The sequence below is a fragment of the Peromyscus maniculatus genome, chromosome 5, assembly GCF_049852395.1.
Source record: "Peromyscus maniculatus bairdii isolate BWxNUB_F1_BW_parent chromosome 5, HU_Pman_BW_mat_3.1, whole genome shotgun sequence".
Lineage (NCBI taxonomy): Eukaryota > Metazoa > Chordata > Mammalia > Rodentia > Cricetidae > Peromyscus > Peromyscus maniculatus.
This window is the reverse complement of record NC_134856.1, coordinates 57,018,197-57,040,334: the sequence shown is the minus strand read 5'-3', so window position 1 is coordinate 57,040,334 and position 22,138 is coordinate 57,018,197. Positions and strand designations below refer to the sequence as shown.

General features: G+C 50.3%; 1 protein-coding gene across 8 annotated transcripts; it reads right to left on the bottom strand.

Moving 5' to 3' along the window:
* Positions 1–1,282: 1,282 nt before the first annotated feature.
* On the bottom strand, positions 1,283–20,212 carry Def8 (differentially expressed in FDCP 8 homolog). 8 transcript variants are annotated; one of them, XM_076572282.1, is made up of 13 exons: positions 20,127–20,212; positions 16,737–16,935; positions 14,819–14,952; positions 13,766–13,863; positions 10,649–10,798; positions 9,346–9,487; positions 8,003–8,167; positions 7,206–7,333; positions 6,981–7,094; positions 5,106–5,186; positions 4,182–4,322; positions 3,918–4,027; positions 1,283–3,083 (listed from the first exon to the last, which is right to left on the bottom strand). In XM_076572282.1, the coding sequence occupies exons 2-13, from the start codon at positions 16,742–16,744 to the stop codon at positions 2,981–2,983; spliced, it is 1,374 nt and encodes a 457-aa protein (XP_076428397.1). In that variant the 5' UTR covers positions 16,745–16,935; positions 20,127–20,212; the 3' UTR covers positions 1,283–2,980. The 8 variants fall into 8 exon arrangements, with proteins under 8 accessions (XP_076428397.1, XP_076428396.1, XP_076428398.1 ...); XM_076572281.1 differs by having other exon boundaries at positions 16,737–16,890; positions 20,127–20,208; XM_076572283.1 differs by having other exon boundaries at positions 4,182–4,316; positions 16,737–16,890; positions 20,127–20,207.
* Between the last annotated feature and the right edge of the window lie 1,926 nt (positions 20,213–22,138).

The window sequence follows — 22,138 nt, the reverse complement described above, 5'->3', positions numbered from 1 at the left end:
TAGGCTTCTCTCTGGCATAGGGTAACAGCAATTTAGCCTATGAAGATTGAATTGTTTGAGGGTGTCCTATTTGGGGGAAATCATAAAACATTTTCCCACTCTATGTCCCAAGCTGACCTCTGACTCTGGATATTCCCTTCTTTCAAGTGTTGAGACTTTGGGGGTACACCACCATGCTGGGACATACTGAAAGAGTGTTTGAAGTTCCTCTGAAACCAGTGCATTGAAAACATTATTCAAGGCAAAGGTCATGGCCTTGAACTCCAATCATGGCACTTTTCCTGCATCTGGCTTACAGAGATGAGTGATGTTTCCAGGAGCTCACGTAGAGTTCTTGCGGACTCTGCCATGATTATACAATCGGATGGTCTCATACTTAAGTAAACAAGACAATCAAGGGCTTCAGAGAAACAAAGTTCCTATTACAGAGCATTCCTTATATGCCAAGTACATGAGAAATGGTAAAATATGTGAAATTCCTGGAACCTAAACCCCATGTGTGGGCATCCCATCTCACCCAAATGAAGACCAAGAAAAATTGGGAAATTTTTCTCTACACATTGTCAGAAAAGGCTCAGGCCTTGTCTGACACCATTATAAATGTTTCTCCCAGTGAACCCCTAAATATTATTTATCCTCAAATACCATACTGAAACCCATGAAATAGGGAAGGCCAAGATGTTTCCCTAAATCTGTAATTGGCTTGTGTGTCTGAACTCTGCTTTATCCAAGATTCATAATACACCAATCTAGATAGCCCATATTTAATGAGACTGAGAAAATGGCATGGTCATGACTGGGCTTCCCTGATTCCATGCTGGATATCACTGGGTGTACTCTTCCATAAGTGTTAGCCATGCAAATGGGCTTTTGCTCCTGGCTAGATTATTATTATTATTATTTTCTCCCAAGATAGGGTTTCTCTGTGTAGCTTTGCGCCTTTCCTGGAACTAACTCCAGGCTGGCCTCGTATTTTGTATTTTCAAGACAGGATTTCTCTATGTAGCCCTGGCTGTCCTGGAACTCGATCTGTAGACCAGGCTGGCCTTGAACTTGGAGATCTGCCTCTGCCTCCTGAATGCTGGGATTAAAGGCATGCATCACTACTGCCGCCACTTGGCTGGCTAGACTCTTCTTACCAAGCTGTAGACTCACAGAGGGACCCATGACAATCTACATCACCCTGAAGTCGAAGGCAGAGAAGAGGTACTGAGGAAGGAGGTTTGGGGTGTATTGTAAGAGGGGCCCCACACTTTGTTCAACCGACACCGGACTTGTAGCATTTCTTTAGACACTATGATTTATAGCTGGGAACATGTGATGCTGATTACACACGAGTTCAGGAAGGGCCAATAGCACAGGACAGAATGTGATACAATGTAAGAAACACAAAGATTCGGGGGGGGGGGGGGGGAATGGCATTTGGTTTGAAGACCCTCTGTAACACCAAAGAGGAAGCAGGACAGGGACCTGCTGCTGACCCACGTCACAAGCAAAGGAATCCTTATTCTTCCACCCTGAGGTAGGTCAACTCCACTTTCCCTATTTTCCAGATGGGAAAATTGAAACAGAAAAGATCGCAAGAGTAAAGCCACCTGATGGTACAGAGGAGCAAGACAGAGGTGGCAGTATGTCCATCCACCCCTCAGTCAGGCCAGCAAGCTAAGCTTCATCCTGCTGGTTGAGGCATCCCTTCTTGTGCCTCATTAAAGGTGAGGGAAATCCAAGTTGGGACACTCCTTGGCCTCTGCCCACCACCCGTGTGTGTCAAAGGCAATTCCCAGGCAGGGAGCAAAGGGGCGGAGTGCAAACGATTCCTGCTTCCTAGGGAGAAAGACAGAAGCCAGATTCTCAGAGCCCCTGACTCTACACACCTTCAACCCTAAGATTTATGGGGTGTGTGCATGGAGGTGGAATGTGCCTCACTGGAAAGCTGTAGGTCATGCCTACCTTCAAAGCCTAGACTTTCCTGCATGGGCCATAGCGCTCCTGCTTGGGTCTCTCTCAAGCAAATATTCCTCCTAGCTCTTGGCCCCAGGCTCCTAAATCAAAACTCAGTAACTGGTCATCTTTAAGCAGAGCCCTGCAGCAACAGGGCAGACTTCTGTGGGAAAATTTGGTCCCCCAAATGCCACACTGGCCAACAACAACTGAGCAGCTAACCTGACCTTGAACCTGTTCCCCTGGAGACTGAGATATCTTCCTTAGGATGAGTCCTCAGCTGCCCAGCTCAGAGCACCAGGATGAAGTGGACTAGGCTACAGCAGGCCTGGCAGGCGTATCTGCCAAGAAAAGCTCCACAGACCCCTCCCTCCCTATTGTACAAACAGGGCAGGGAAACACACAGGACTGACAGACTGAGGAGGAGGAGGACTCTCAGGATGCTGAGACAGTCCGTGCGTGGGACACCATTGTGAACAGCTCCAGTCAGAGAAAACCTGAAGCCCTAAGGAGACAAGGTGCTAAGAGGGACAGAAGCCTCTAAGCAGAACCTAAATTATCTACGGCAAAGATAAAACTCAGTCAGGAGGCTTCCTCTGGTCTCACTGGACAGGCCTCTGGAGTTTCCGACCAGTTGTCAGGGTAGTGTAGACAGGGCAGGGCCCTCTCTAAGGCCCAGAAGGATTGGTTGTAAGGGACTGGAGGGCTCTGTGCCACAGTAGGGTGACCCCCCACTTTCCTGGGGAGCCACATCCAGGCTCCCCTGCCTAAGGAGTCCTACAGTGGGGCAGAAGCAGCACTCTGACCCCTTGTAGCAGCACACCCAAAAAACAGCCAGGCAAAGAACTCCAAGTCTTAGCAAGCACCTGCGGAATGAGAGTCCTGGTGGCTACAGTCACTTCCTTCTGGCCCCAAAGAGATGAAGAGGCCCAGAGAATGCACTCAGGGGTCTCCAGAGGAGAATGAACACCTGGCTGGCAATGCCAGCAGGTTGACAGCCAGAGGGGAGGATATGGTGCCTGGTGTCTCCTCCAGTGTTCTAGGCATCCACATCCAGACCAGGTTCCTGGAACAGTGACTGCTTCCTCAAGTTGAGCCGGGCACACTTGGGGCACGTGGTTGAGTTGTCATAATAGCAGTCCCTGAGGTTAGAAAGATAGGCTGGGTTCTGCACAGAACACTTTACATCCCAGGCTAGCTCTCAGTATCTTCCCGCAAATAGGCAAGCAAGCTCAGAGAAGCTCACAGCCCCAGAGCAGAAGCAGAATCTGCTTCCAAGTATGATTTACCACAAAGCCTGGTACATAGGTGCTAGCCTCTACTGGAGAGAGTCAGGCTTCCAGCAATCATCCCCAGGCTCTAAGCTTTTTTTATTTGTTGTATGTGTACCTGTACATGTGAAGGTAGGCACATACATGTCATGATACACTTGTGGAAGACAGGAACAACTTGCAGGAGGTGGTTCTCTTTCCTAGGCTTGGCAGCAAGCTCCTTTACCTACTGAGCTATCTAGCCAGCCCTCTGAGCTCTTTCTTATTCAGCCATCTCCATCATTTATTAATGCTAATGCAGCTCCTACCCCTGGTTCCCAAACTGTGTGTCAAAGTATGTTAGGGCTCACTCAGCAGACTCCTTTGTTATTTTGGTTTTTAAACTTTTCTCTTCGGGCTACGATGACAGACGTGTACTACCATGCCCAGCTCTAGTCTGCACGAGAAATCAAACCCAAGGCTTCCTGCATGCTAGGCTACATTCCTAGCCCCTTAATGGAACTTTTAATTTGGACGGACACATCAGGGCCTAACTCCAAAGGGCTCTGAACACCAGACAGCAAAAGCCCAAATGTCTACCTCCTCTCTCCTGGGCAACAGGCTTCACAGGACCAGCTGCAGCCAGGGACAAGGGAAGGCATTCTGCTTAGAAGGCAGGGAGCAGCCTCAATACCTAGCCTGAGAGTGAGCCACGGCCACACCCACCTGTGGAAGACGGCTGAACAGTCGGTGCACACAGAGGTATGGCTGTCAAATGGGAACAGCACGTCACCTTCTTTGCAGAGTTCACACACGAACCCCTTGGCTTGGCACCGCTGTTGGAAAGGGAATCGTATTAATGACTGGCAAATAATGCCAACTCAGGCCAGGAATACACTGGGCAATCCTGATCCTGAGGGCTGGTGGACAGAACAGCTGAGAGTCTCCTCTAGACAGGGCCATGATCATGGAGGGGATGAGGAAACCCACCTCACAGTCCAGCTTGATGTGCTTGGCAAAGAGCATGTGGATCTCAGTGAGCGAGCAGCTGAGGCGGCCCATGTGGACCTCTAGGAGGTCCTGGATAGAGTACATCTCATCGTTCTCCACAAAATGCTGTCGGTCCTGGAGCTGCCAAGACCCAGCAGGTGTTACTCCAAATGCAGGGAAAGGGTCCCCCATTCCCCACCCATGGCCACGCCTGTTGTCAGGGCCCAGGGTTCTTGTGGAAACCACAAGTTTCATAGGGTGTCTGTATAGGGACCTCAAGAGCTGGAGAAGCCAAAGGGCAGATATGGCCAGGGCAACATTTCCTGATCTATATGCCCCCCATTGCACACACCTAAAACGCCTCTCCAGCCACGATGGCTGTTCGGTGCTCCTCACCCCTCACAACAGCTTTCCCCTGCCATCCACGCCTCTTCCTGCTCCTGGTCTCTGATTAGCTCCTTCCAGTTCTTCCTACCCCTTGCCCTGCTTGCTTCCATGCACAGTGCTCACACCCCGACAGACCGCCCATTTCCCTTGCCTTCCGGACCCATCGGCCACTCTCCAAGGGCGTCTTGCTAACTATTGGCATAATTCAGAACAGTCTCTGAGATTACTTATTGAGCAAAGCAGTGGGTGAGTCTTAAAACTTGGGTTTTGTTCAACCTGCCCAAGGAGGTCAAGGCTACCTCCATGAAAGCTAAACACAACAATGGCTTATCTTAGTTTCCCAAACAGATCATCAGAGAACACTGTTGTGTGTAGAATATTTGACGGTTTGTTTTAGATGACATTCCCAGAATAAGAAGTTTGGAAGGCTGCTAGAAGCATAACCTGTCGGGCTACTGCATTATCTGAAGAATCTGAGCAGGAAGCATCCGATCACCTCAGCGGGCTCTCTGAGACCTGTCCCTCTAGCAGTCTGACCTGCAGTAGCAAGCGTGCCTCCATGGCCTCCTTGCAGGTGATGAAGTATGGCTTCATGAGCAGGATGTCCTGGCGCAGCTTCTGCAGACACAGACAGCAGGTGGACATCTCAGCCACGGCACACTGGTGGAACTGTTTCTGTAAGGCTAAGGGGCTGGTTTTGTACTGGCTTTACAGGGGCCATGCGCGCAGGGGGGGGGGGGCTTCTCCTCATACTGTGGGTGACAGCAGGGTCAGCAGGGACTGGGGAAGGTGCCCTCAAATTCCACAAGATGGTCGTACATTTGAATGGTCTAGCCAACCTCAAATGCAAATCACAGTTTCTGAGCTACATAGGATCTTGAGGTTCATTAAACATGCTTCTTGAGATCTCCCATTCATGTCACTTAGCTCAGTCCTAGAGACAAGCAGTGGGCCCATTCCATACCCCCCCACCCCCCCACCCCCGCCTCAAGTCAGCACTAAGTCATATCCAACACAGTGAGCCAAAATCCTAGGCAGGCTGGGCGGTGGTGGCGCACACCTTTAATCCCAGCACTGGGGAGGCAGAGGCAGGTGGATCTCTGAGTTCGAGGCTAGCCTGGGCTACCAAGTGAGTTCCAGGAAAAGTGCAAAGCTACACAGAGAAACCCTGTCTCGAAAAAAAACAAAAACACACAAATAAAAACAAAGAAACAAAAAAAAACCCCCAAAATCCTAGGCAGATCTCATACTGCTCATCAATGCCTTGGCCTTGACCACTCACCTTGCTCTGACTCAGACCCCTCCCCTAAACCATAGTCTCTAAGTCCTTTCTACTAACTTGCCCACGACATCATCAACTCCTGCCTGAACTACAGCACCTTCTGACCTCAGCCCCGACTCTTCCGGCTACAAGCGGCCAAAAGCCATATAGAGCTGCTAAAAATGTCTAGTATTCACTTGGATTGCTGTAAGTATAGGGTACACATTAGAATTCAAAGTTATAGTACACATAAAAAGAGAATAAAATAGCTTGACAATTTTGTATGTTGATTGTATATTATAATAATATTTTGATTCTATTGGGTTGAAGAAAATATACTACTAGATAGGTGTAGAAGCACAAACCTGCTGTATATCCACACTTGGGAGGTAGAGACAGGAGGATCAGAGTTCAAGACCAACCTCAGCTATACATCAAGTCCAAGGTCAGCCTGAGCTACATGTGCTACCATGCAGATTTATGCAATGCTGGGAACTGAACCCAGTGCTTCCTGCATCTGAGTTTCATTCATCTGAACTACATCATCCCCAGCCAGGTAGGTAAATAGGTAAACAGTTGATTGACAGATGGATAGAATTAAAATTGTATTTCGCCTTCTCTCTCTCTCTCTCTCTCTCTCTCTCTCTCTCTCTCTCTCTCTCTCTCTCTCTCTCACACACACACACACACACACACACACACACACACACACACACACACACACACTTTCTGACAAGCGCTCTGACTATCTAGCTCAGGCTGACCTCACACTAGTGATCCTCCTACCCAGGCCCCTAATGCTAACATCACAGGGATGAGCCACCACCCTAGGTTCTGCTTTTTCAATGAGATTATTAGAGAATTTCACATTGTTTTTATGGTTGTAACTTTTTGTTTTGTGTTTTGAGGCAGGGTTTCTCTGTGTAGTTTTGGTGCCTGTCCCGGATCTCACTCTGTAGACCAGGCTGGCCTAGAACCTGCCTCTGCCTCCTGAGTGCTGAGATTAAAGGCGTGCACCACCGCTGCCCAGCTGGTCGTAACATTTGATCTAAGAGATAGCAAGGAGCCCGTGAAAGCAGCCCACCTCCTCTGCCCAGAGCCTCCCATGGGCAGACAAGTCCACTCCAACCCTACGCAGGGCCCATCCTCACCCGGATCTCCACCAGCTCTTCCACGTAGTTAAACAGCAGCGGGTTAATCTCCCGGAGCCGGAGCACTGGCCGAGACACCATCAACGCCAGGTAGCGCATGCTGCAGCGGGACACCTGCAGGGTAACCGAGTGACCAGCTTGCCGCGCGGGGCCCGGTGGGGCCGTGCCCACCTCCGCCCTGCTCTCTCTCCACACCCTCACAAGCCCCGCATCTCCCGAACCAACCTTGCGTGGCTCAAAGTCCCAGTTATGCACCACTCGGGCGGGGATCACGGCCAGGTCGTTCCAGTGGCAGTGGCTGCAGTAGTACTGGCCAGTGTAGTCGCACTGCCGAGCCTCGCTCGGCACACCTCCTGTGAGGGCGGGGTTGTGCCGAGGTCAGACAGCCAGGAGGGACCAGGGTCTGCCTGCCCCGCCCAAGGACGCGCACCATGTGGTCTATCCTCCCTCACCAAGGCTGCAGTAAAGTGTGAGCTGAGTTAGGGGTCCCCTGTACCGCCCCCCGCCAGACTTGACTTACCCATTCTCATCCAGGAGGCCCTCGGCCATCCCAGTGTCTCGGCAAAACGAGACAACAGAGTAGGAAGACAGAAAGAACCCCTGAAGGGACCCCACAAGTTCATAGTAGTTAATACTTCCATCTCGAGAATGTTTTCATTTCATGCTAAGCAAGCACATCGCCAGTGCGGCACCATTTGTTTCCCCCTAGCCCTTGCCTTTGTGGGCTCTCTGTGACGGTGGGAACACAAAGGCACTATAGTCAGAGATCAGAGATCAGCCCTGGAGAGACGTGGACAAGTCAGGAAACAGCCGGAAACTGACTATTCCCGTGGGGACTGGAGGAATGGCAGTAACTTCCCTTTGTGACATCCCAAAAACAAGGCCCATGGACTGTGCTGGCCCCAGGCCCTCACTCAGCTGTTGTAGTACATCTTCCTCACACAGCAGCCAGGTGCCCTTCCTGGACCAGCTCTGCCACTGTTCTCCCCCCAACTTGGAAGAGGACCCCATCATTCACTCACGCAGAGAGATGGGGGCCCGGCACTCAGCACATCGGTAGTCCTGGCTGTCCAGCCCAGTCTCAGGGCAGATGTTCAGCTCATACTCAGCCTGGTGACTAACCTTGGAGCTGACACAGGGTTTGGAGATGAGGTTCAGGCACTTGCTGTGACAGCGGTAATAACACCCTGCGGTGGGAAAATACCCGTATCTCTCAAAAGTTGTGGTGTGGATCGCCACAGCCTAGGATGACCTTCAGCTGGACTGCTCCACACACGTACCCCATCAGTGCCCCTCCAGTGTCCACATCAACTCAAGACTTTCTCCTTGCACTACTGAGTAGCTCAGCATCTCAAAGGTCCTCATGTCTCTGGACGCCGAGCTCTGTCTCTTAACCATGACTCACTCAATTATAGCGTCGACCTGTCATTAGCATCCATCAAACCCCAGCTTTCCAGTGAAGTTTCCTCTCTTACATCTCAGCTGTCCTCTCCATCTATCTCAGGTTTCAGCGACTCTATCCTTCTGGGGTTGAGACCACAGCATGAGTCATCCTGACTCCACTTATTTCTGCAGCCAGCACTGACCTCACCCACTCCTCACACAACACTCAACCTTCATCAGAGACGACCCTCTCTTCCTTCCAGCTCAACTTAGCAACCAGAGTCTAAGTATTCAGCACCCACGTATAGTCCTCACTGCACATACAGAAATGTCCTTGGTCTCCTCTGATGGTACCTCTACTACACCTCCCCTTAGACGTGGTACTTATCCTCGCAGGCAAGAGACACACATCAACCACAGGGCCTTTGCATATGACTCCTCCATACCACATCCTTCCTCCTTAGATAATACTCCTGGCTTGCACCCTGACCTCCAAGTGCTTGCTTAAACTGTCATATGAGTCTTTTCAGTTTACCAAAAATAGTACCCGCTGTACCCCCTATAAATATTGTCCCCCTTCAGTTTTCCTTCCTAGCGCTGACATAGCATGCCGTTTCCTAATCTGGCTTCTCATACAGAACAGTACCATCATTCTGCAACACTCTCTCTGCACTATCCAATATGGTAACCACCAGCCTCATGTGGCTACCGAGCATTTGCAAAGTAGATAATAAAACTAATCTACATATTCAACTCAGGTCAATTTTAATTTCAAAAACCTTCTGTGACTCATCAGCACTATACCAAACAGCTCGGATCTAGAATCATAGCCAGTGAAGGTAGGCACACTGGTCTCCTCTGCTCCTCCCCTCTCCAGCGCACGGCAATGCGTGGTCATCTGTACACTCTGGACAAGTCACTTGAATGTGACCCACGTCTGGGAGCAGAGCGTCTACAGGAGTGAGTCTTGGTCCTGGCCTACCTGTACAGGTGTACCAGGTCTGGATGAGGCCCCAGATGATGGTGTTGCACTTATCACAGGTTTGCTTGACACTCTTGCTCTTCTCCTTGTAGAAGCGATGCTCTAGGAGAACCCGGATATTGGGTTCCTCCTCATTGGGATCCTGAAGGGGAAAAGTCATAGGTGAGCTAAGCTGTAGCTCCTCCCCTTTACTCCAGAACGTCAGCAAATGCCTTCCAGGAACTGCCTGTAGCAGAGATGCTAAGTTTCAGCCCAAACACATCTTCCCCTTCCCTCCTTAGCAACATAACTGTAGCTGGGTACCAACCCTCAAGAACACACCCAACTTTCCCCGGCCTCTTTGCATCCAGGTACAGCTGTACAGTCCCAAGGGCCTGTAAGCAGGAGGGATGTTGCCTCGGACCTTCTGTTTGCTGTGGTAGGGTGACCTCAGACTCCCTTCAGGATCTGGCAGAGTAACAGAAAGGATGACCTAGGGCTCTAATATTTCTGGCTGTTGCCTGGACCAAGTGAGTGGTTTTCTTTCATGAGGAAAACAAGCACTGTTCCTGGCATATGCTTGCTACCATATCTATCCTTACCTATTCCCTAACGAATATCCACTTTAAACTCCCAGAGTTTCAGAGTCAGTATAAGGGATACAACAGACCACCAAGCCAAAAAACAAAACCACAGGCTTGGGACTAAAACCTGGGGTGGATTCTATGACACACTGTCACCTCCTGCTGACACCTTCAGGTTATCACTCCTCCCAGGTCACACAACTCAAAGAGCTGTCAACACACTTGCTTCAGTGGGTGGTCACAAAACTCACCAACAGCTGTGATGGTTTCCGGAATAAGCACATGCATAATCCAAGTCTAATCAATTACTGGGAATGTCCCTAAGCTTGTGACCCAGGCCTGGCTAATCAGTCATCACTGACCTCCTGCCCACACTGAGAAAGGTAAACTTGTGGAAAGACAGGTTTCAGTTGCTGAGGTCAGCCCTGCCACCTGAAGGCCGATTCAACACAAAGTAGATCAAGAGAGTGCAAGATTCCTGACATTGTTAGGAGCTGCCCTCCCCCCAAATGGTTAACAAAACAATCTTTCTTCCCTTTGCTCTAAACACCTTAGGATTGGCTTTCTGTCCCTCCAAATCAAGAGGGGCTGTCCTACCAGGGAAGTGACTAGCCTACACTTTCACCCTGCTTTTCTCTCCCCCACCCCCTGGAAGGAGCCAATGGCACCCTGTCCTCCTGCCTCCCAGGGTTCCAGCCATGCTGCAAGGCACGTCTGTGGCAGAGCAGGTCCGCACCCACCTTCAGCTCCTGGAGCTTCAGCCGGAGGTGAATCAGCCTCACCACAGCATCCTTCTGTTTCTCTGACTGCTCCGGCAGCTCCAGAATCACCTGCTTGCATTCTTCAATTGCCTGCCGCAGCTGCTGGACATCGGAGGCCAGGAAAAGACCCTACCCAGGTTGGAAGGCCACAGTCAGATGACCACCTGGAAGCCCCGCCCCATGGAAGGTAGGCCTGTCCTCATGAGCACTTAGGCACATAGCAGACCTCCGCTCCTTCACCCAGATGAGGACTTGCTCAAGGCCCAGGAGAGTTAGCAACACTTGAGAACCCACTCGTGCTCCCTGCTCCTAGCTGGACCGATCTACCCACGGGCCTCCAAACACTTAATTCGGGAGACTTTCCGAAAGACAACTTCCACAGCTGCCTCGGTTGATGAAGTGCTTGCCTAGCATACACGAGGTCCTGGGTTCGGTCCCCAGCACCAAATAAACCTCCCTTGACCTCCCTTGATGGTCTGTCATCCAAACAGGAGGTGGAGGCAGGAAGATCGGGGTTAAACAGAACCAACTGGAGGACAGACAGGGCTAGAGACTTATCTCAAAAACAGGGAAAAGAAAATAAAAGGGTTAAAGTCATCTTCAGTTACATAGCAATTACATAACAAGTTTGAGGCCAACCTGGGCTACTTGAGAACCTGTCCTAAAGACAAAACAAGGGGCTGGGGAGATGACAGTGAGGTGCCTGCCATTCAAGAATGAGGACCTGAGTGGGGACCCCGCACACAGATAAAATGCTGCGTGTGGCAGAACAAGTCTATAATCCTAGTGCTGGGGAAATGGAGGCAGGATGATCCCTGTGTTCCTTGGTCAGCTGGGCTGGCTGAATAAGTGAGCTCCAGGTTCAGTGAGACTCTGTCTCAAAAATAAATAAACAAGGTGGAGCAGGTGAGGCAGAGGCAGGTGGATCTCTGTGAATTAGAAGCCAGTCTGATCTACTCAGCGAATCCCAGGCCAGCCAGGGCTACATAGCGAGACCCTATCTCAAACAAACAAACAAACAAATAAATAAATATCATGTACTCATATACCAAACACACAATTAAGAAAATGTTTTTTAAAATGCCAGGCCCAGGTGGCACAGGCCTTTAATCCAGCACAGGAGGCAGAAGCAGGTGGATTTCTGAGTTCCAGGCCAGGCTGGTCTACAGAGTGAGTTCCAGAACAGCCCAAGTTATGTCGAGAGAAACCCTGTCTCATGGGGGTGGGAAGTGGGGATGACGCCGAAGAGCCGGGAGTGTTAGTCAGTAGTAGAGTGCTCATCTAACACGCCAGAGGCCCCAACATCACACACACACACACACACACACACACACACACACACACACACACACACGCACACACACACACACACACACGCACACACACACACTTCCTCTTTAGAAATCCAAATCCACAGCCTTTTTAGCCATGCTGTTTCATTTCTAAAAAGAAAGCTGAGAAAATGAGGAAGAGGTCTGTCTCTGGCCTAAAGGCTAAGAAGCTAGTGAAGCAGCCTGAAGGTGCACTCACCCCAGACTCAGTACTTCCAGGTGCTTTCTCATCTACTGTCCCAGAAGCTCAGAGCCTAGCTAAGGCTCCAGACCTAGAATGCTCTGCTTCCAGGTTCAGACCTCAGAGCGTGTGTGTGTGGGGGGGAGGTGGTCAGCTGACTCTGCCCTCAAGAGACACCCTCCTCCTTCCACATGACGGGCTTTCAAAAGACCCAGGCAGAAAGGTAGTGGTGCCCTTCCTTCCTCTTTGGAGCTCATTTTGAGGCTAAGAGGAAGTGTGAGACATGTTATAAAAGACAGAAAACACCCTGGGCCTGATGGCATGGGCATGCAATCTAACTAGTTGAGAGTCTGAGGCATTAAAAAATTCAAGAGCTGCCTGGGCTACAAAGCAAGTTTCAGGCTGGCCGTAGAAACTTAGGAAGAATTAATTTCAAAATGAAAAGTTAAAAATGGGAGGGTTGGGGATTTAGCTCAGTGGTAGAGCGCTTGCCTAGCAAGCGCAAGGCCCTGGGTTCGGTCCTCAGCTCTGAGAGAAAACTGGGAGAGTGAGGACTGGAGTGACAGCCCAGCAGTCAAGAGCACTTGCTCCTAGCTGGGTGGTACAGCGCACACCTTTAGTCCCAGCACTCGGGAGGCAGAGGCAGGTGGGTCTCTGTGAGTTCAAGGCCAGCCTGGGCTACAGAGAAATGCTATCTTAAAAAACCTAAAAAACAAAAACAAAAACAAAAGCACTTGTTCCTCTTGCAGAGATATTAAATCAGTTCCCAGTACCCACACAGTGGTTCTCAGATGCCTATAATTCCAGCTCCAAGAGATCCAATACCCTCTTCTGGCCCCACAGGCACACATGTGGTGTACATACATACATGCAGCCACTCACACACACACAAAAAATAAAAATAAATAAATCTTTTTTAAAAGAGGGGTTTGAGGCTGGAGATATACCTCAGTTGTATTCCTGAGCATTCCTGAGGCTCTGAGTCTAATCTCTAGTGTACAGACACACACATAAAAATTATATACATACATGAGCTAAGCATAGTGGCACACACCTTTGATCCCAGCACTCAGGAGGCAGAGGCAGGCAGATCTCTTTAAGTGCCAAGGCCAGCCTGGTCTACATAGTGAGTTCCGGGCCAGCCAAAGTAATATGGTGTGACTCTGTCTCAAATAAAAATTAACATACATACATACATACATACATACATACATACATACACGGGTGAATGAATGAATGAATGAATGAATGAATGAATGCATGGATGGATGGATGGATGGATGGATGGATGGATGGATGGATGGATGGATGGATGGATGGATGGATGAATGAAAGAGGAGCTCCATCTCCCTTCCCCAAGCTGTCTCTAGACCCTCAGACTTTGAAGATGAGGTCAGGTACCATGTATGTTTCAGATTCGAAACCCAGGAGACTTGGCTGACTTGGGAGCCACTGAGTCCAACAGTAGTGGCTACCTAGAAAGGAAGCTGCACCCCAGCTCAGGAGAGTGTCTAGACCGCTAGCCACCTGGAAGTACCGTGATATGGATAACACCTACGTAAGGGTCTAGACTCCAAACCTTACCACAGGGCGGGAAAAGTGGTCTTCGGACAGGCCAAGATCCATCACGCGCTCAGAGTAGTGGAACTCAGGCTCCCCAGTGGGCAGCTCAGGCAGAGTCTCTGGAGTAAGAAAACATGCATGAAAGGTGGCAAAGGTCTGCCTGCTGCTCTTTCTCCTCATTCCCCGGGGAGGTAGCTGGGGTGGAGAGAATCGAGCCAGAGTGTTGGGGAGCCCACAGAAAGGGGGTACTGGAGAAAGCTAGGCACCACTCAGCTGTCTGCTTCTGTCCGGTTGGCATTTGTAAGCGACTTTGTCTCACTGTGAAAAGCAGAAAGCACTAATCAAAGTTACAAGTGAAAGGTTCCAGTTCCTGATCCCCTTGTAGGAAGTCTGACTCTTGTGCTTTGCTAAAACAACAATAACAACAACAAAAACTTGTGAACCAATACTGGTAGTGCCCAGGGAGGTCCACAGGTAGTATTATAGAAACATCCCAAACTGGGTGTGGCCATACGTGCCTGCAATGCCAGCCTTTGGGAAGCTGAAATAGAATCACTAGTTTCAGTTTCAGATCAACCTTGGCTATAGAGACCCAGTCTCCAAATAAACAAACAAACAAACAAACAAAAAATTGTCCCAATTTCTAAGGCAGATGCTTCCTGTGTGACTGAAGAAAAACCACTCACTGTCTACATCACACAATTCATGAAGTCCTGTGTGAACTTCAGGCCACCCAAACAACCACTCTGGTCCCAAGACTCTAATTATCTTATCCAAAATGACTGCCCTCCTCCCTTTCTGATCCCAAGAAGGTGAAGGTCTATCCATTCATTCATTCGACTCTTCTCCTAGATCTTGGCTCTGAGTTTTCTCCAAGTGTTCACTCAGCACATACGTGTGAGGCCCTGGGACTCAACGGTGATTCTCCAGACTCAGATCCCTGCCCTCTAGAGTGTTCATTCTGGTCAGGTGGAAAGCGACTATGCCCACCCCACGGGAAGAGCCACAGGCAGAAAGAGCGGAGAGGCTGGTGTAAGGTGTCCGTCTATACAGCCCTCACCCTGCAGTGCTCACCTTCAGAAGTGACTTCTTGGGACTTCTCACTGGGGTCCTGTTCATGTTGTCTTGGTCCAAGCGGCTTGTTGAAAGGGTTGAGGTGGGCCTGCCGGAACCGAGCCAGCTTCTCATCATATTCCATAGCATCCCACCTGCAAGGCCCAGCAAGGCTGAGATGGGTGGCCAAGTCCCAAGCTCATCATGGCTCACCCCTTTTCTCCAGTAACCTGTCTCTTTCACTTCCCAGAGGCTGGGAGATAGTGCAGGGCAACCCCACAAAGGAGCCTCATCCTTCTCCTCCCCACAGGCCACCTCATCTACCTCTAACCAGGCTCCACAGGCAGTGTGGTCTCAGAAGAGCCTCCAGTGAGGAGGGCTAGCCCAGGGGTACAGGCTTATTCCAGGGTGCCTGCTCCTGTGCAGGAGATCCTTTGGCCCCAGATGCTGTAGGGTTCCAGCCCTGGGGCTACTGGCTCTTTGATGGGCCTCAAATGGCAAGTTTCTCACTTGGCCCCAGGCCAGCCAGGCCCCTGCTGCTAGCCTGTTAATAGAGACACACCTCTTGGAACTGGATCTTCCTTCCTGTCCCCTTACTGGGGGTGCTCCATATAAAGCAGAGCACCCAAAAATACCATCCCAGTTCACCGGTGGAGCCAAATCCAAGGCCCATCCTTGTCCTGCTCCTGGCAGGGTGACCTAGGCACTCTTCCCTGGCCCCAACAATGCATCTGGGTTCTAGTATGGGCTAGTACCTCTTGAGCCTGTATTCCAGTCCTGCTTCAGAACCACATGGTCTGAGCTATTCCTATAGCTTCCTGCCCTGGGATCCCATGTAGCAGGAAGTGTTTAGCGTCAAGATCACTAGGCACCCTTTCCCCTCCCTAGAGTTCAGCCCACATTGGGAATACAAAGCCGGTGGCCCCTGGTAAAAAGGGAAGGGCTGTATCTGAATGAAACAGAAGCGGCTGGAATGCAGGCCTCCACTTATCTAGTTGGGCCACATTCCATAGCTTCTCTCTGCCTCTGTTTCCTCACCCAGAGGCGGGGCACTGGTTGGTGAAACTAGTTCTTAGACACTTAGCAAAACAGGTGTGGTGATGCACGCCTTTGATCCCAGCACTCGGGAGGCAGAGCCAGGCGGATCTCTGTGAGTTCAAGGCCAGCCTGGTCTACAGAGTGAGTTCCAGGACAGGCAACAAAACTATACAAAGAAACCCTGTCTCAACACACCCCCCCCGCCCCCCCCGCCCCCCCCCCCGCTCCCCCCCCCCCCCCCCCCCGCAAAAAAAAAGACAAAAATGAAAAAAGAAAGAAGACAATCCGTGACTCCTTCCCCGCTCTTTCACGGAAAAGAAAAACAGGGGCTCTAAGTCCCGAGTGGCTGACCCTGCTCAGTCCTCACTCTGGAGTGGGAACCTGTACTGATGGCTCCTCTCAACACCTGCCGGGGCCCTCTAGAGCCAGGTACTCCGAATACCTAGAGGCCTCCTCCTGCTGGCTTTGCCTCTGTTCAGGGAGAAGGCCATAGTCTGACGAGAACTACCAGCTGCTAACAGAAGGTCCAAGGCAGTGGTTCTCAACCTGTGGGTCTCGTCCCCTCCCGGGGTTGGGTTGAATGACCCTTTCACAGGGGTCGCATGTCAGACATTTACATTTTGATTCATGACAGCAGCAAAATTGCAGTTATGAAGTAGCAACAAAACTGATGTTCTGGTTGGGGGTCCCCACAACAGGAGGAACTGTATTAAAGGGCCCGTGTATCAGGAAAGTTGAGAATCACTGCCTAAGGGGATGAAGGTGGCCTGGGCTGATAACTTTGGGTAAGTCACACAGCGTACTATAGTCAGGGGTCCCTCCCTAGTGCCCAGCACCTCCCATGCATGCTAAGGACTAGCCAGAGTGCAGGAGAGATTAAACTACGCCCGTGTTCACTCACCCTTTCATCCTGAGTGAGGAGTCATCATTGCCGCACGATTGCCCAGTCTCCCCTGCACCTAGGCATGGTAATATGACCGCTCCGATCAATAGAACAGGAGCAGAAAGATCACTCGGGACTTCTCAGAATCCTTCTTCCGCCCTTTCTCCTCTGTCTGGAATGCAGATGTCATGGGGGAAGCTGTCAGAACCACCTTGAGCTATGACAGAAGCCACAAATGAGGACTGCCAAGTAACAAGATCGAAAGCAATCCCACCGAGCCTAGAGCTGCTCACCGCTAGGTTTCAGTCAAGTAAGGCAGAAACAAACTTGTTTATTCTACTGCTATTGGAAAGGAGAGTTGTTTCTTGCAGTCAAAATACACTCTGATAGACCACTCCAGTCACCTCATGTTGATAAAATGAACAACCTCAACCTGAGTGCCAGCTCCGCCAGCCTCACAGCCTTTCTCTGCTCCCGATTTCTCATGTCTCAAAAGAGGAATTGTAATGGTACCACACAGGGTTAAACAGTAACAGGGAAAAACATGAAGGGGGGCCCCCCAGCAGACTCTCGTACCCTTAATCTATAAAGCCTGTTATTCACCCAGTTCCTCCCCCTCTTGTTAGCACTCTATGGATGTGCCCATTGCCCATCCTCTTATTGCAAAATTCCACCAGGCACAGAATAATGACAGGCTGTCTCCAAGAACAAACTAGCCATCTATCTCTATCTCTATCTTACGTGGGAAAATTCCCTTCAACAATGAGAAAGACTCCGGGCAGTGGTGGCACAAGCCTTTAATCCCAATACTAGGGAGGCAACCTTTTTTTTTTGTTGTTGTTGTTTGTTTTTTTGGAGACAGGGTTTCTCTGTGTAGCTTTGCGCCTTTCCTGGAACTCACTTGGTAGTCCAGGCTGGCCTCGAACTCACAGAGATCCGCCTGGCTCTGCCTCCCGAGTGCTGGGATTAAAGGCGTGTGCCACCACCGCCCAGCATAAAACTACATTCTTGGCCGGGCGGTGGTGGCGCACGCCTTTAATCCCAGCACTCGGGAGGCAGAGGCAGGCGGATCGCTGTGAGTTCGAGGCCAGCCTGGGCTACCAAGTGAGCTCCAGGAAAGGCGCAAAACTACGCAGAGAAACCCTGTCTCGAAAAAACCAAAAAAAAAAAAAAAAAAAAAAACTACATTCTTAAGAAGTGGAGGCAGATGGAGCTCTGTGAGTTCAAGGCCAACCTATACTACATAACAAGTTGCAGGCCGGCCAGAGAAACATGGTGAAGCCCTGTTTAAAAAAGAAGGAAGCCTCATGACTAATAAACCTTCTACCCTCCCCAACAAACCAAAACAAGAAAATGCCTTAATTTTTCTCTCTCTTGGCAGCATGAGCTTCTCCAAACCAGCTCTTCCCTTCTCTCAAACTCTCTCTTTACAATGAAAACTTCTGCCTAGGAGTTCACACACAGGCTGGCTTCATTTCCATAACCACCGAGACAATATCCATGGGGTCTAGTATCAGGATTGTTGTAATGATTAAATTCATTAATAAAAAGTTCCACCGGGCAGTGGTGGTGCACGCCTTTAATCCCAGCACTCGGGAGGCAGAGCCAGGCGGATCTCTGTGAGTTCGAGGCCAGCCTGGGCTACCAAGTGAGTTCCAGGAAAGGCGCAAAGCTACACAGAGAAACCCTGTCTCGGAAAAAAAAAAAAAGTTCCAAGCTGGGCAGCAGTGGTGCATGCCTTTAATTCCAGCACTCTGGAGGCAGAGGCAGGCAGCCTGATCTACAAAGTGAGTTCCAGGACAGCTAGAGCTGTTACACAGAGAAGTGCTGTTTTGAAAAACCAAAATAATTAATTAATAATAATAAATAAACAAATAAATAAATTTTATTTTATACTATTCTCTTGCCTGGAAGTCAAGAGAGTAGTCTGAGGTAGAAGGGAAGGATGACTGTGTAGTTTGGTGACACCAGAAACTGGAGCTGCTGCTCAGCAGCCACTGACATCCTATGGTGACCAGCCCAATCTCAGGGTGCAGAAGCCACTCCCAGAAGCCTTCCCTGGAAATCTGATGTTTTAGAACATAGTCAGAGGGGTCCAAAGACCTTGGCAAGAATATTTGCCAGCAACTCTCCTCTGGGCTACCTTTCCAAGAAAATGGTTCCCTTAGCCATCTCCTGAGTGGCACTGCCACCACCTGATCTGGAACAAAGGCAGGGGATGAATTAAGCAACTGAGCCACTTGACCTGCCAGCCTAGTTTGTCTGGAACCAGTTTGGAGAATCACATTGCCCTGACAACTGGGAACAAACAGACAACATCCCAGCACAGGCTGCTGGGAGCAACAGCTGGCTTTGAGTATGACACCATCTCCTATTTCCCCACCCACCTCTCTGCACCCAGAATTCATGGCTGGCCTCAAGAAAAAAGGTTCAAGAAAGGGCCGGGCGGTGGTGGCGCACGCCTTTAATCCCAGCACTCGGGAGGCAGAGGCAGGCGGATCTCTGTGAGTTCGAGGCCAGCCTGGGCTACCAAGTGAGATCCAGGAAAGGCGCAAAGCTACACAAGAGAAACCCTGTCTCGGAAAACCAAAAAAAAAAAAAAAAAAAAAAGGTTCAAGAAAGGGGAAAACAAAACTCTATTCTATCAAGCCCTCTCTGAGTAAAGATGGAGGGACTGTGGACACATCAGAAATACTAGGTGGAAGTTCAGAACGTGTTTCTGATATCAAGAGCCTGCCTCCCATGTATTACTGTGGGTTCAGGCACCAAAAAGAGCTAGTCCGAGGGCCACAGGAGAGCCTGAGAAGGTACAAGGTACATCCTATCTGTAGCAGGGATGGACGGGAAATACAGGCTAATCAGGGCCAGTGCTAACCATTCTCAACTACCCAAGCAGGAGCAGCGAAGCCACCCCAGAAGCGCGGCTCACACTTCTACCCATTACAATATGAATTCATTCTGAGGATGCTCCTGTCCTCACTGGGGCAGGTCTGTATGACACTCCTCACTTATTTCATGAACTGTGAAACCGAAGGCTCAAAAAAGCCCAACATGGCAAGAGGGCGGACAGCCCTGTGATCCTCATGTCGGAAGTCCCATACACAGCCTCTGACTGCCACCCGGGGGCTGGAGGGGCGGGGGTCCCCATCTGTGGATGCTAAGCTCTGCCCCATGTAATGCGGGGACCAATGAGGTCACCAAGGCCTTGCGCACAGCGGAGAGCCAGCAGGCGGCAGCCGGGAGCTGGACGTCTTGCTTGAGGCCTCTGCCAGTTCTGCGCCCTGGGTGCGCGCGACAGAAACCGGATCCCGGAGTCCGGCCAGTGGCGATTGCGTGCCGAGATCTGTACCCTCGCCTGCTTCCCCACCAGACCCACGGGTCGCCTGTGGAGACCGCTCCGCCGCTTACCTGGCTGCCGCTACATTGTACCGGACCGGCTGGCTACACTGTACTCCGGTGTCGCTGCTACATTGTACCGGCTCCGCCGCCCGCTGCTGCCGCCTCCGGCCAGGAGGTTCATGACACCGGTTGCCCCTCTGGCTCACTAGAGTGCCTCCCAGTCTCCTGCCTCAGGGTCATGGGTGCTTTGCCTTTGCCATGAGTCTTTTCTCGCTTCTGAGAAATTTTCTTCCTTTAGTAATTGCGTTCGAGCAACCACAGTGGCAACCCCTCAACGTCCCCACAAATCCAACTCTGACATTCAACAGTCTCCAGGACACCACCATGTAGACACCTAAGGAGCATCTCAAGCTCCAAAATTCTGAGAAAACACCACCACCACCACCACCACCACCACCACCACCACCACCACCACCACCACACACACACACACACACACACACACACACACACACACACACACACTCTTTGATATCAGGTGAATCATTCCCACCTGAGGCCAAACTTTAGTGCATTCCTGATCATATTCCCCAGATGCTTTGTGGGGCCTGACTTCTGGCAATGCCCAGGACTAGGCAGTCCTCTCCCACTCCATGGTAACCACCACAGCCATGGTAGCCTCACCATGCTCAGCTCCCTTCAAGTCTCAGCCCAGCAACTGGAAGTGTCCTGGGGAAGAAGTCTGCCTCAGACTTCGCTCTCCCAGCTCTCTCACCAGCCTCCTCCTTCCTCGCCCCTAAAAGGCCAAGTCCATACTTTGGGCCTTCTCCAGATCAGTCTCTATGAAACATTCTTTCCTAATGACAGCCAAATGTCTCCCCTAATGCCTCCATCCTCAGTTGTCAGCAGAGGTCTCTGAAAGGTAAGGCCCTTTCCCTAGCATACTCATCACTGTCTGAAATCCCTCCTCTTACATTTGTACTTGCTGTCTGTTCCCCATCCCCAAAGCTAAGAGCTAAAGGCAAGCACTTTGTACTCCTTCTCCAGTGCGGGAAGCCGAGACCACTGCTTGGACCCAAAGGTGCCAGTCACACAGGCCCAGGAACAATTGAATCCCCAGATGAGGGTGGTCTGAGTAGAAAATGGTCTCCTTAGCAGGTGAACTACTCCATAGCCAGTTAGTAACAGTTACTGATATGAACCAGCGTCCACACTAGCAGTGGAACCTGTCCCTCTCCTTCAAAGAGAGTCAAGGGTGGACCCAGGTCTGCCTCCTTCTCAATTACCATAGACGCTGACTATTCCTCCATTGATTCAATAGCATTTTTATTGAGTACCAACTATAGGCCATGCGTGTCATGCTCTGGCAAAACACCAGAAAACAACACGGAGAAGCCTCGATGAGGATGCAGCACCCAGGGACCAGACAGACAAATAAGAGAAGTAAATCAACCAGGTGTGTGTGGAGCGTCAAGAAGGAAACACAGGCTGATAAAGCGGTACCTGTGATTAGAGAGGGAGGCTGGATGTTTGACTTAAGATTTGAAGGGTTAGAACATGAGAAACACTTTAAAAAATGAGATTCAGGGGCTGGAGATATGGCTCAGAGGTTAAGGGCACTGGCTGCTCTTCCACAGATCCTGAGTTCGATTCCCAGCAACCACAAAGTGGCTCACAGCCATTGGTAGTGGGTTCTGATAGCCTCTTCTGTCATAAAGGCATAGATGCAGACAGAGCACTCATATACATAAAATAAAATAAATAAAATCTAAAAAAAAAATGAGATTTAGGGGATGACAGCGTCATAGTTATTTTCCTATTGCTGGGAAGAGACACCAAGACCAAGACAGATCTTGCTTATAAAAGAAAGCTACTTGCTGGCAGATCTCTGTGAGTTCGAGGCCAGCCTGAGCTACCAAGTGAGTTCCAGGAAAGGCGCAAAGCTACACAGAGAAACCCTGTCTCGAAAAACCAAAAAAAAAAAAAAAAAGAAAGAAAGAAAGAAAGAAAGAAAGAAAGAAAGAAAGAAAGAAAGAAAGAAAGAAAGAAAGAAAGCTGCTTGCTTGCAGTTTCAGAAGCAA

What these genes read in the sequence shown, in the direction of transcription:
- Def8 (XM_076572277.1), bottom strand. An exon ending in CCGGGCCCCCATCTCTCTGC is followed by an intron (nt 7,334 to 8,002) that starts GTGAGTGAATGA and finishes CCGCCCTCACAG; the next exon opens with GAGGTGTGCCGAGCGAGGCT. An exon ending in GGGACTTTGAGCCACGCAAG is followed by an intron (nt 7,095 to 7,205) that starts GTTGGTTCGGGA and finishes GTTACCCTGCAG; the next exon opens with GTGTCCCGCTGCAGCATGCG.